At 46.7% G+C, this 13,887-nt stretch overlaps 1 protein-coding gene across 1 annotated transcript in view; it reads left to right on the forward strand.

The window, feature by feature from the left end:
- The first annotated feature begins 880 nt into the window (after positions 1 to 880).
- LOC124271532 (alpha-1-macroglobulin-like) overlaps positions 881 to 13,887 on the forward strand; it is a 58,412-nt gene continuing 45,405 nt past the window's right edge. The window contains 2 exon segments of the mRNA XM_046706674.1: positions 881 to 902; positions 1,375 to 1,551. Of these exon segments, the coding sequence (XP_046562630.1) occupies positions 881 to 902; positions 1,375 to 1,551 (199 nt within the window).

The raw sequence follows: 13,887 nt of genomic DNA on the forward strand, positions 1-13,887 counted from the left end.
TTAAACTAGTAATCACTGTGTTAATGTTAAATTGTTCTTTTCCTTGTTTCATTTTTGCCAAACATTATTTACATTTATATTTTGTCATGATTAAAAGTTTCTGTTTAAGCTTAATCATGCATAGTGATTTTGTTGCGTTTTTGCTTTATAAATCAAGCATTAACTCGATTATAAGTAGTATTTTTCGCATCGCAATATATCGCAATATAAAAATTCTCTGCAATACCGATCCTTAGTCACAGTGCTGTTAGCTTGTCATAACGCATTGCAAGTCTGACGATAGAACAGTGTCGTAGCGTTTAATAAACACAGACTCATACATCCTATAATCGGGTGTCGTGACATTGTAATGTACAGTACAGTTCATATTGTAAGTTAATGTAATACATTGAAGCGCAACCCTACTTTTGGCATCCTTCCAGACATATGACGTTAGATCGTAGAATTACAATCACTTATAAATGAAAAAGTAGTTTCTGCACTGCAGAAAAAGCCTGAAGTGAGCTATCCCATATTTATAAAGCATTCATGTTTCTTCCCATTATTTGGTGCAAGCTGTGATTGACTCTTTCTTTCCTCCAGGGGTTACATCCTGACCTTACCACGCACACTGAGGGCTGGGGGAGGAGACGTTCTGTGTGACGTTGCATGACGTTGATGACCCTGTCTTCGCCTTCACGCTGCGCCTGACACACAAGGAAACCCAGGAAGAACATGACTTTGAATATGAGATCACAGAATGTGAGTACATTTTCTTGTTGGAATGGCTGTAGCATTGTTGGGGCGGTATTTACCAAGATGACATTATCCCAGGGCGATTAGTGGGAGAATTCTTCGATCAATACTGTGTCATAATGCAGTCATGCAGTAAAATATCACAATGTCAGGAGTTGAGTTGGAATGTAATCATTAGTGAGCTCATTTAGAATTCTATCGTGTTTGCTTCCTCGTTTTTATGAATCGCCATGAGTAAATTTTCTTTTTTTATATAGAATTCATAAAATATAATTATAATAAATGGATTTCATTTCGGAAGCCTTTGATTAGAAGAAATAGTTCTACAACAGATAGTTCTCTTTACGGTGTGACATGTCAATCCTTTTACGTAAATCATCCATGAATTGACATGCTGCCATGTAATGTCAATGACTGAGTGATGGTGCATATTATTTAGGACGTGCACTTTACACCGCAGGCCCGTGTTCGATTTTCTAATTGGGAACAATGTCTGTAGCCCATTTCTGGTCTCCCTGCTGGGACATTGCTGAAATGTTGCTGAAAGCCAAGTAACACCATACTCACTCAATCACCCAACCCGTAGGCGGTATGTTTCCATTGCTAGTTAGGATTGACATCGTTTCAATCTTTTTTCAGCTTATAGTCAGTGTTTGAAGTTCAAGGTTCCTACGGAGACGGGTGAATACGACGTTCTCCTCCGTAACGACACCTCCACCATCGAGGTGACAGGAACAACAGAAGTTGAAGTGAAGACAGAAAATCTCATCACCCTGGTTCAGACGGATAAGCCAATATACAAGCCTGGCCAGAGAGGTAAGAGAAAACACAATAAAATATACTGATCCGAACAAATATAGCATGGAACACCCCGGTACACAATGATTGGGTAAGCCCTATTTAACCCCAATTTCATAACGAACACACAGGACATGCTGTCGTAACCGCCATATGCACGACGTGGTTGAAAACCTTTGGATGGATCCCTACAGAATCGTTGGACATCATTATCAGAGAGCGCAACAGCCTTAGCTGCTACTATAGCAGAATATTGCCCTGATCCTTATATTTAAGAGATATTGCAATACATATTGTGATATATTGACTGGAAGGTTTCTGTCCAAGTGCGTACATCATAAATTCATAATAGCTGTGTGCGACATCATCGTTTTAGTTGCTGTTACACCATACTTTCAGGCTCCCCGTCCCCATTTTGTATGGCTGTGTGCCAATGATTTACAGATAAGTGAAATGATATAGAGCCTTAATGTGGAATGTTTACTTGAAGTATTGCAACAAAGATTTAATAATAATAAAAGTAATAGCATAACATGATGTTCATGGGCAGTGTTGTTTGGTTCAACAGAATGCACTTCAATGCAGTATGTAATTATTGTTACTGTATGTCAGTGATTCATTCAGATTCAACTCCAATATAAACATGTGTTTACGTGAACTATTGCAGAAGGATACAAAAACTTGATTTGGGTGAACTACTTGAGCTGTGACCTACAATAACTAAGATCCTTGACTAGAATGTCATTACACAGTCCTACAAAATTTAAAAATTTGTTTATTTCCATAATGCATGTGTGGCCATAGTACAATAATATGGCTGGTATTATACAATCATTTTCGCTTCTTAAATGCAACATGAACGAATGTCATCAAATTTTGTAAGCACAGAGTGTGAAGTTGTTGACATAAGTTTTGAGAACATCTGTACTGATGGGTTCCTGATCACATAAATTGGTAGAAAGATTTCCTGATGGTGTCAAGGGAAGGGCATATCAAAGTAAAATGATAGAGATCTTCGACTTCATATTCATCGCAGTGCATCAAGAGTTATTTTGTATGTTTAGTATATATCATATCTTGAACTGCTGGTTAAAAAATCTTCATGCCACTGTTGAGAATTGATATCTTCTAAACGTTGTTTAAAGACTGTTGAGAATTGATTTCTTTTAAACGCTGTTTAAAGTCATGAACAAAATATTCCGTGATACCAACATCTTGTGAAGCACAAGCATATCCCATTCCAACATCTTGTAGTAGGGTTCTAACATCGGAACACCATGTATGTCGACCTACATTGTCCAGATTATACAACATGTCATATGCCTTGCGTGGTAGTCGATGAGACGGGAGATGAACGAGTCTGATCCAGTACTTGATGCATCTGACGGCACTATCCACATACAGAGGATGACGTCCACACTCTCCAAGGGCCATAGCATTTGGTGTGTTTGTACCGATTCTAATGTAGCGTTTACATGCTAGATATTGAACTCTCTCAATTGCGTCGACTCGTGTGTGTCCCCATATTTCACTTCCTTATAACAGGATAGGCTTACTTTGGTGTCGAATATCTTGAAATAGGTCTTGAAACTTTATACGTAAGGAATGTTTGCCTTCAGTTGCAAGGTGAAGTACGAATTGACGAATTGAGGACGTGTTAGGGACAATTCATAATTTATGGCTAGGGGGTGAGGGAGGGGGTCACCCAGTTTGTTCTGGGGAGGTAGGGGGGTCATCAGTTTTGAACACATGCAGTAGAGGGGGATCAGCAATTTTGTACATAAAAATATATTTAAAAATTGCTTAAAAATTATGGGAAGTTGGGAAGGGGGAAGGGGGTAACTGATTTTGTACATGACATGCAGGGGGGGTTGTCACTTACTTTGTACATAAATGTTAGAGGGAGGGGGAGTTCCTTAGCATGATTCCAAGGTATTTATAGCTTGATATTGGCTGGATCTCTTTGTCGTTGTAAAACCATTTTTTTCACAACGTCTAAGGATTCCTCCATCTCTAATAAGAGACTACCTTTGTCTTCTGCAGGTTAACTGATAGACGCCATGTTTCATGGAATGTAGACAGAATGATGACCTCTTTCTAACGACCGTTGTTCCTGTCAGACATTAGGATTACGTCGTACTGCAAACAACAGCAGTAATAGTTTGTATAGATCCGGGTATAGCTGTATTCCGCCTTTACATTCCCGTCATATCATATCAGCGAGTCCATTTATGAACAGGACTAAGAACACATCCTTGTTTGAGACCAACTAGACCACCAAAGACTTGCGTGTACGACCCTCCACTACATCTAACAGAAGCTGATACTCGTGAATACATAGATTCAGTGATGTGAAGCATTTCCCCGCTCAGGTTGATGTTTCGAAGAACGTCGATCAGTTGTGTTCTATTGATAGAATCAAATGGTTTCCTAAAGTCAATTAGAGCAACATATAAGCGTGATTTTCTTTTACTGAGACTTTATAAGATAACATATGTCCCATTATGAAAAAAAAAAAAAAATGTGAATTGTGAAATGGTCAGTCAGAGCCGAGGCTCTACTAAAAAGTCGAAATAAAAACTTGGTCAAATCTTTGAACGGCATTTAGAAGTTGAATGCGTAAGAAAAGTAAGATGTAAGGATTCTTTATTGTGAATAACACTACATTTCGGAGTGTATGCATGCTCCTTCATGATCTGATGAAGGAGCAAGGATACACTCCGAAACGTTGTGTTATTCACAACAGGAAGTTGACATCCATAAATCTTGCTTTTCTTAATAGATTGGTCCATTTTAGGTCACTTAATTCTTCCAAAACGTCACATATGAAACCATTCAAAAACACAAAACTTTATTGTATACAAGCATTTGGTAGAATATTGGTACTTTTGGAGCCACTTATAAAGACACTTCCATTTACATGGAACCAACAGAAATAAAAGTTTATTTGGCACTTTTAGAGCACTTTTTGTTGATATGGAAATCAAGGGCAGAAATTTCAAAGGGAGATAACTCTGGATGACCCAATATATTGCAGAATCTGAACCATATCGCGATAATCGTATCGCGAGATACTGTTCCGGTATATACCGGTTTACCGGTAATATTGCACAGTCCTAGCTGCTACAGAATTCACTAGAGCCCCTTCAGCGTCAAAGACAGTGTTTGTAGCCCGAAGAATTATTAGACGGATGCATAAACATGATTAAAACGTTTCAGCACGGTGACAAAATGCAAACGTCTTTTTCGTCAACTAAAGTGTGGTCATTAGGGCATAAAATCCATACCAGACGTTTGGATCATTTACCCAGCGACATGCAGATTGTCGACAGCGTTTTACCACACAGCTTCATACTTCATGACTGCCACGACACTTTGAAAAGACCTACTGGACACCAGTGGCGTGAACGTTTCTAATCAGGCAGTGCGTAATGGTCTTTTGGAGACTGGTCTATGGTCTCTGTGTTCGCATCCCAGTCACCCGACATCACAGGCAGGCACATCTGGATCGGGCCTAAGATCAGTTGGATAAACCAGGGCCGGGATTCAGTTCTTTTTACTGATGAATGGAGATACTGTCTAGACTACACAGATCGTCGTGCCCGAGTGTGACTCACACAAGATAAAACATTTCAGGATTTCAACGTTGCCGAATATCAATCACTCATATTTTAGGGAGGGATCGGTAAGGCTGGTGGAACCCATCTCCCGAACCGATCTCCAACAGCGAGACACGATGAGGTTGACGTGAGACCGTATGCTCCATCAATCGGACCAAACGTCATCCTCTACGATGATAACACCCGACCTCATAAGGCCAAGATTTCTGAACCTTACTTTGAGCAGAAGACCAAACTTCAGCTCCAAAAAACACACGTGGAACGAGCTACACATATGGCTCTCTCACTACGCCCTGTCCTTACGGTAACTCCAGGAACTCGGCAATGCACTTACTCTAGAGTTCAACAATCTTCCCTTGAAAACCGTGAAGACACCGTGCAGGTTGTCTTTTTTAACAACGAATTTGTTTCTGTTATTCTGCGTTTGGTCATATGCTCTCAGTTTGCTCCTTCTGACCGCTGATCGCATGTTTTGGTTTTTTTGCTTGCAGTGTGTGGCACTTCACAACTGACGTTTGTACATTGAACATGTCTTCATGGAATATGGTCTTTCGCTATTTCAGTAGATTTACACAATGACGTGTAACTAAGGTATAAGCACATTGGTGTTTACAAACGGTGACTCATTTAGTGGAGAGAAACAGCAATGCACTGTGTGAGATCTGACGTGTACAAATATAGAACGTAAGTACAAAGACATGCCCAGTCTTGACTATCCTCAGAAACAAGTTCCGTTTGGTGTAAAGTGACTGAGTGAGTATAAGCTTACGCCGCTTTTAGCAATATTCCAGCAATATCACGGCGGGGCACACCAGAAATGGGCTTCATGCATTGTACCTATGTGGGGGGATCGAACCTGGGTCTTCGGCGTTACGAGCGAACGCTTTAACCACTGAGGAAAAGATAGCTGTGAAACCTATATGAATGGATAACCGACACCAGGGGTTCGCTAAGAGTGTAGGCATGTCCTGCCCTGCCGGTGGACTAATGCTTAGTCTCTGAATATAATAGAGTTTAATAGTAACAAACAAGCCCATTTAAATTGACCGACTGACTGAGTTTGGTTTTACGCCGCATTTAGCAATATTCCAGCAACATCACCAGAAATGGGCTTCACACATTGTACCCATGTGGGGATTCGAACCCGGGTCTTCGGCGTGACGAGCCAACGCTTTAACCACTAGGCTACCCCACCGCCCCTCCATTTAAATTGAAAGGGAGCCAGATGCTTATGGGTTTGGGAAGTAATTCTTTCTTTTTTAACAACACATTTGGGGTCAGGTTTGAAAGCAACACTATAAATTCCCGGTAGCCCCCGGCAGCAAAACTATAACTATACAAATTCTTGTATTTGAGGAATCTTAAGATCACTTTCCTACAAGAATTAATTTACACGAGTGTAACAAATATTTCACGGCCCACCAAAAAAATTTCCTGCAAGAATTCATTTACATGAGTGTAACAGATATTTCACGGCTCTCCAAAACTTGAAATCGATAGTAATTTAATTTGGATAACTACAGGAGAAAATACAAGTACATGAATTGGTAATGAAGTATTTTTTTATTATAATCTTCAATTATTTCCATCTCACCGGGCGTCTTGTCGTCTAAAATGCCTAATAGGGATTACTGATAATGTGTACAAGGAAGACAAACATCTCACTCCTCGAGAATTCTGGAGTTACCCAAGTAATATGAAATCTGCAACAAATATTAACAGAGGAGCTGAGTTAGTAATTAGTCCTATTTCAAAATATTTCCTTTTGGTTTGGCGATGATCTTTTATAAGTAGGTCTGGGAAGAAGCAGTAGCTATGGCGGACATACCGACATGCAATCATCAATACTGAAAGCTGAAGACGAAGGATTGTGTGAATTTAGCATTTAGTTTGATAGAAATGTTGCTTAGTTCCGGGTTCCCAAAGACATCCTGGGACGTCATAGGTTACCAACAAACACTGTGTACTTGTTTACTTGCGAGGATTCAAGGGCAGATTAATACCTGGCTGACTCCCCGGGGACATTCCAGGGCATCTTTGATTGTCATGTCTCGTGGGGAAAACGGGGAGAACTAGGGTAACTGTACCCTGTGTTTGTCTCCCCGTAGTGATTCAAAGGTAGCACCCCAAACCCTGTAGTGAGGACCGGCTACAATGTTGATTGGGTGGTCTCAGTGGCTGGCAGGGATCATTTATTTAGTTATTGTCGACCTGTAGTGATGCAACGGGAGGCGTCCCAACCCACCGACGCCACTGCGCTTAACGAACCATTATAGATGTGATTGTCATGTAGGTTTCTGTGAATGGGGAGCTTTCATGTTTAATCATGACACGTGTTCGACCGGGAATAACCTCGTGGTCTTGGCGTTATATGACATTAACTGGACACTTATTGTCACCGCTTGTCACCGGAATGGCAGCTCTAATCTGATGCTGTTCGATCCAGCTTCAGATTGTCCCCTGTCAGTGACATAGCGTGACTGTAACGTACGACTGACTTACGATGGAACACTGGGTAAGTGATGACACTTTGTTGTAAGTAATGACGAACACGTAAAAAAGTATATTAACTAGCAAGTGAGTGATCAAGGGAGAGAGTGAGCAAATGTTGCTTTAAGCCGCATCGGTAATACTTCAGCTATTCGTGGATAGCAAAAAGACAAAAGGAATGATTTCAACTTTCCAACAGTCAACCGTCCCTTTTATGTTGGGCAATATCCCAGTATCTCACACCTTGGGTGTCCATACTTCACACCCTGGAGCTAGAATCGAGCATGCTAGACGAAGACTCAAACGACCCTTGCTCCGGGCTGCAGGATTCAAGGCCAGCTTTCTCAATAATTGAACCTATGCATTTAGAAGACATTTCCACTCCTGACTCAAACTTACATGAAATTACATGTTACATGACATTACCTTTCTTAATTAGTTTCCTAACGAGCTTCCTTGTCAACACGTGCCTTACCTTTCCATGTGACGGAAGTACCTGGCGAGTCAGGATACTCTCGAAAGACTCTGATTTTATAGAGATTTCTTTTGCTTATCGACAGAGTTCCGTTGCTTTTGCTCTTAGACATGCTTTCTTCTGCGTGGGTACAACATACGTCGCGTGTGTGTGTACAAATGTCGTCGAAACGTGGTACAAGACAACTCTCTCACTCTTCTGGTGTTCTCAGTAATGATTTTCTTGTATCGACCATACCATAACCATCTGAGGTCTTTCGTGTACAAAGGCTGGGACGTCTCAGGTACTCGCGTCTAACTCAGGTATGGTGCATATATAGCGTGAAACAACAGACCCCAGATGTGATTCATCGAATATCTAAATAGAAAATATATTATTATTTTCAATGTGTTGTCAAATGCCTTTGAGGACAGTCATGTAATGGTGTTTAAGGAGCTATATCGATTGCCTAAATGTCACGAAAGTTCAGAATGTTTGAGTGATCTGCTATGTCCTATCCGCGAGGCACAGCCTACATATTGCTACGTGTTATACTACTGGCAGGAACAGCATGCTGCCTTATTTCGGTTAAGTGTATATTCTGATACTGGCGTTAATGTGTCTGGGGGGTACATTAAATCTATGTTTCGGGTTATCAATATATAGATCGCATGACGTCTGTCCTGCACTAGTCAGTGTATCAGTATGTATGGTAACATAAACGTGCCAGCGTGACCTGCAACACACCTAATGGAACCTTGTTCTCAATCAGAATCGTTTTTAATTAGATTTAAAAATTATACGTAAGTATACGCAAGTATAATTTTTCATATACATTTTCAAATTTATTCTGAAGTCAGTGGTGTTGAACATTGTGAACGTTTCTATATGTATATTTTTAAACAATTCAAGATGATCTGGATGAACGTAGGTACGTAAATGTTTCGAGGCCACCTGTTGCTTATGCATTTTCAGTTTCTCAACAATAAAATAATTACCATCTCTAAATTGGTTTAATGGGACTAATAGAAATGAATTTTATGTTTGTAGCTTCACTTAACCAATATCCCACCCCTACCTTACACCCCATCCCCAAAAACACATTTTTCACCGCCCAGCACACATATCTTTTCCGTCCAGCACATTCATCTTTCTCCGTCCAGCACGCGCATCTTTCCCCGCCCAGCACACGCATCTTTCCCCGTCCAGCACGCGCATCTTTCCCCGCCCAACACACGAATCTTTCCCCGTCCAGTACACGCATCTTTCCCCGGCCAACACACCCATCTTTCCCCGCCCAACACACGCATCTTTCCCCGTCCAGCACACCCATCTTTCCCCGGCCAACACACGCATCTTTCCCCGCCCAACACATTCATCTTTTTCCCCGCCCAACACACATCTTTCCCCGCCCAACACACCCATCTTTCCCCGCCCAACACACGCATCTTTCCCCGCCCAACACACGCATCTTTCCCCGCCCAGCACACGCATCCTTCCCCGCCCAACAAACGCATCTTTCCCCGCCCAGCACACGCATCCTTCCCCGCCCAACAAACGCATCTTTCCCCGCCCAACACACGCATCTTTCTCCGTCCAGCACACGCATCTTTCCCCGTCCAGCACACGCATCCTTCCCCGCCCAGCACACGCATCTTTCTCCGTCCAGCACACGCATCTTTCCCGCCCAACACACGCATCTTTCTCCGTCCAGCACACGCATCCTTCCCCGCCCAGCACACGCATCTTTCTCCGCCCAACACACGCATCTTTCTCCGCCCAGTACACGCATCCTTCTCCGCCCAGTACACGCATCCTTCCCCGCCCAACACACGCATCTTTCCCCGCCCAACACACGCTTCCCCGCCCAACAAACGCATCTTTCCCCGCCCAGCACACGCACACGCCCAACAAACGCATTTTTCCCCGCCCAACACACGCATCTTTCTCCGTCCAGCACACGCATCCTTCCCCGCCCAGCACACGCATCTTTTCTCCGTCCCGCATCATTCTCTGCCCACACGCATCGTTCTCCGTCCAGCACACGCATCCTTCCCCGCCCAGCACACGCATCTTTCTCCGTCCAACACACGCATCTTTCTCCGTCCAGCATACGCATCTTTCCCCGTCCAGCACACGCATCCTTCCCCGCCCAGCACACGCATCTTTCTCCGTCCAACACACGCATCTTTCTCCGCCCAACAAACGCATCTTTCCCCGCCCAGCACACGCATCCTTCCCTGCCCAACAAACGCATTTTTCCCCGCCCAACACACGCATCTTTCTCCGTCCAGCACACGCATCTATCCCCGCCCAACACACGCATCGTTCTCCGTCCAGCACACGCATCCTTCCCCGCCCAGCACACGCATCTTTCTCCGCCCAGCACACGCATCCTTCCCCGCCCAACACACGCATCTTTCTCCGTCCAGCACACGTATCTTTCTCCGTCCAGCACACGCATCCTTCCCCGCCCAACACACGCATCTTTCTCCGCCCAGCACACGCATCTTTCTCCGCCCAGCACACGCATCTTTCTCCGTCCAGCACACGCATCTTTCCCCGCCCAACACACGCATCTTTCCCCGTCCAGTACACGCATCTTTCTCCGTCCAGCACACGCATCTTTCTCCGCCCAACACACGCATCCTTCCCTGCCCAACACACGCATCCTTCCCCGCCCAACAAACGCATCTTTCCCCGCCCAACACACGCATCTTTCTCCCCCGCCCACACACGCATCTTTTCTCCGTCCAGCACACGCATCCTTCCCCGCCCAGTACACGCATCTTTCTCCGTCCAGCACACGCATCCTTCCCCGCCCAGCACACGCATCCTTCCCTGCCCAACACACACATCTTTCCCCGCCCAACACACGCATCTTTCCCCGTCCAGCACACGCATCTTTCTCCGTCCAGCACACGAATCTTTCCCCGTCCAGCACACGCATCTTTCCCCGCCCAACACACGCATCTTTCTCAGTCCAGCACACGCATCTTTTCCCCGCCCAACACACGCATCTTTCTCAGTCCAGCACACGCATCTCTCTCCGTCCAGCACACGCATCTTTTCCCCGCCCAGCACGCATCCTTCCCCGCCCAACACACGCATCTTTCCCCGCCCAACACACGCATCTTTTTCAGTCCAGCACACGCATCTCTCTCCGTCCAGCACACGCATCTTTCCCCGTCCAGCACACGCATCTTTCCCCGCCCAATACACGCATCTTTCTCCGTCCAGCACACGCATCTTTCTCCGTCCAGCACACGCATCCTTCCCCGGCCAACACACGCATCCTTCCCTGCCCAACACACCCATCTTTCCCCGTCCAACACACGCATCTTTCCCCGTCCAGTACACGCATCTTTCTCCGTCCAGCACACGCATCTTTCCCCGCCCAACACACGCATCTTTCCCCGCCCAACGCACGCATCTTTCCCCGCCCAGCACACGCATCTTTCTCCGTCCAGCACACGCATCTTTCCCCGCCCAACACACGCATTTTTCCCCGCTCAACACACGCATCTTTCTCCGTCCAGCACACGCATCTTTCCCAACCCAACACACGCATCTTTCCCCGCCCAACACACGAATCTTTCCCCGTCTAACACACGCATCTTTTCCCGTCCAGTACACACATCTTTCCCCGTCCAGCACACGAATCTTTCCCGTCCAGCACACGAATCTTTCTCCGTCCAGCACACGCATCTTTCTCCGTCCAGCACACGAATCTTTCTCCGTCCAGCACACGAATCTTTCTCCGTCCAGTACACGCATCTTTCCCCGCCCAACACACGCATCTTTCTGCGTCCAGCACACGCATCTTTCTCCGTCCAGCACACGCATCTTTCCCCGCCCAACACACGCATCTTTCCCCACCCAACACACGCATCTTTCTCTGTCCAGTAGACGCATCTTTCTCCGTCCAGCACACGCATCTTTCTCCGTCCAGCACACGCATCCTTCCCCGGCCAACACACCCATCTTTCCCCGCCCAACACACGCATCTTTCCCCGTCCAGTACACGCATCTTTCTCCGTCCAGCACACGCATCTTTCCCCGCCCAGCACACGCATCTTTCCCCGCCCAATACACGCATCTTTCTCCGTCCAGTAGACGCATCTTTCTCCGTCCAACACACGCATCTTTCTCCGTCCAGCACACGCATCCTTCCCCGGCCAACACACGCATCTTTCCCCGTCCAGTAGACGCATCTTTCGCCGCCCAACACACGCATCTTTCCCCGTCCAGCACACGCATCTTTCTCCGTCCAGCACACGCATCTTTCTCCGTCCAGCACACGCATCCTTCCCCGCCCAACACACGCATCTTTCCCCGTCCAGCACACGCATCTTTCCCCGTCCAACACACGCATCTTTCCCCGTCCAGCACACGCATCTTTTTCCGTCCAGCACACGCATCTTTCCCCGCCCAGCACACGCATCTTTCCCCGCCCAACACACGCATCTTTCTCCGTCCAGCACACGCATCTTTCTCCGTCCAGCACACGCATCTTTCTCCGCCCAGCACACGCATCTTTCCCCGCCCAACACACGCATCTTTCTCCGTCCAGCACACGCATCTTTCTCCGCCCAACACACGCATCTTTCCCCGTCCAGCACACGCATCTTTCTCCGCCCAGCACGCATCCGTCCCAGCACACGCATTTTCCCCGTCCAGCACACGCATCTTTCCCCGTCCAAGCACGCATCTTTCCCCGTCCAGCACACGCATCTTTCTCCGTCCAGCACACGCATCTTTCCCCGCCCAACACACACGCATCTTTCTCCGCCCCACGCATCTTTCTCCGTCCAGCACACGCATCTTTCCCCGCCCAACACACGCATCTTTCCCCGTCCCACACGCATCTTTCTCCGTCCAGCACACGCATCTTTCCCCGTCCAACACACGCATCTTTCCCCGCCCAACACACGCATCTTTCTCCGTCCAGCACACGCATCTTTCCCCGTCCAGCACACGCATCTTTCCCCGCCCAACACACGCATCTTTTCCCCGCCCAGCACACGCATCTTTCCCCGCCCAACACACGCATCTTTCCCCGCCCAGCACACGCATCTTTCCCCGCCCAACACACGCATCTTTCCCCGCCCAGCACACGCATCTTTTCCCCGTCCAGCACACGCATCTTTCCCCGCCCAGCACACGCATCTTTCTCCGCCCAGCACACGCATCTTTCCCCGCCCAGCACACGCATCTTTCTCCGTCCAGCACACGCATCTTTTCCCCGCCCAGCACACGCATCTTTCCCCGCCCAGCACACGCATCTTTCTCCGTCCAGCACGCATCTTTTCCCCGTTCCAGCACACGCATCTTTCCCCGCCCAACAGACGCATCTTTCCCCGCCCAGCACACGCATCTTTCCCCGCCCAACACACGCATCTTTCTCCGTCCAGCACACGCATCTTTCCCCGCCCAACACATCACGCATCTTTCTCCGTCCAACACACGCATCTTTCCCCGCCCAACACACGAATCTTTTCCCGTCCAGCACACGCATCTTTCCCCGCCCAACACACGCATCTTTCCCCGCCCAACACACGCATCTTTCCCCGCCCAACACACGCATCTTTCCCCGCCCAGCACACGCATCTTTCTCCGTCCAGCACACGCATCTTTCCCCGTCCAACACACGCATCTTTCCCCGCCCAGCACACGCATCTTTCCCCGCCCAACACACGCATCTTTCCCCGCCCAACACACGCATCTTTCCCCGCCCAACACACGCATCTTTCCCCGCCCAGCACACGCATCTTTCCCCGCCCAACACAC

The sequence above is a fragment of the Haliotis rubra genome, unplaced genomic scaffold, assembly GCF_003918875.1.
Source record: "Haliotis rubra isolate DU_JTF1 unplaced genomic scaffold, ASM391887v1 Scf161, whole genome shotgun sequence".
NCBI lineage: Eukaryota > Metazoa > Mollusca > Gastropoda > Lepetellida > Haliotidae > Haliotis > Haliotis rubra.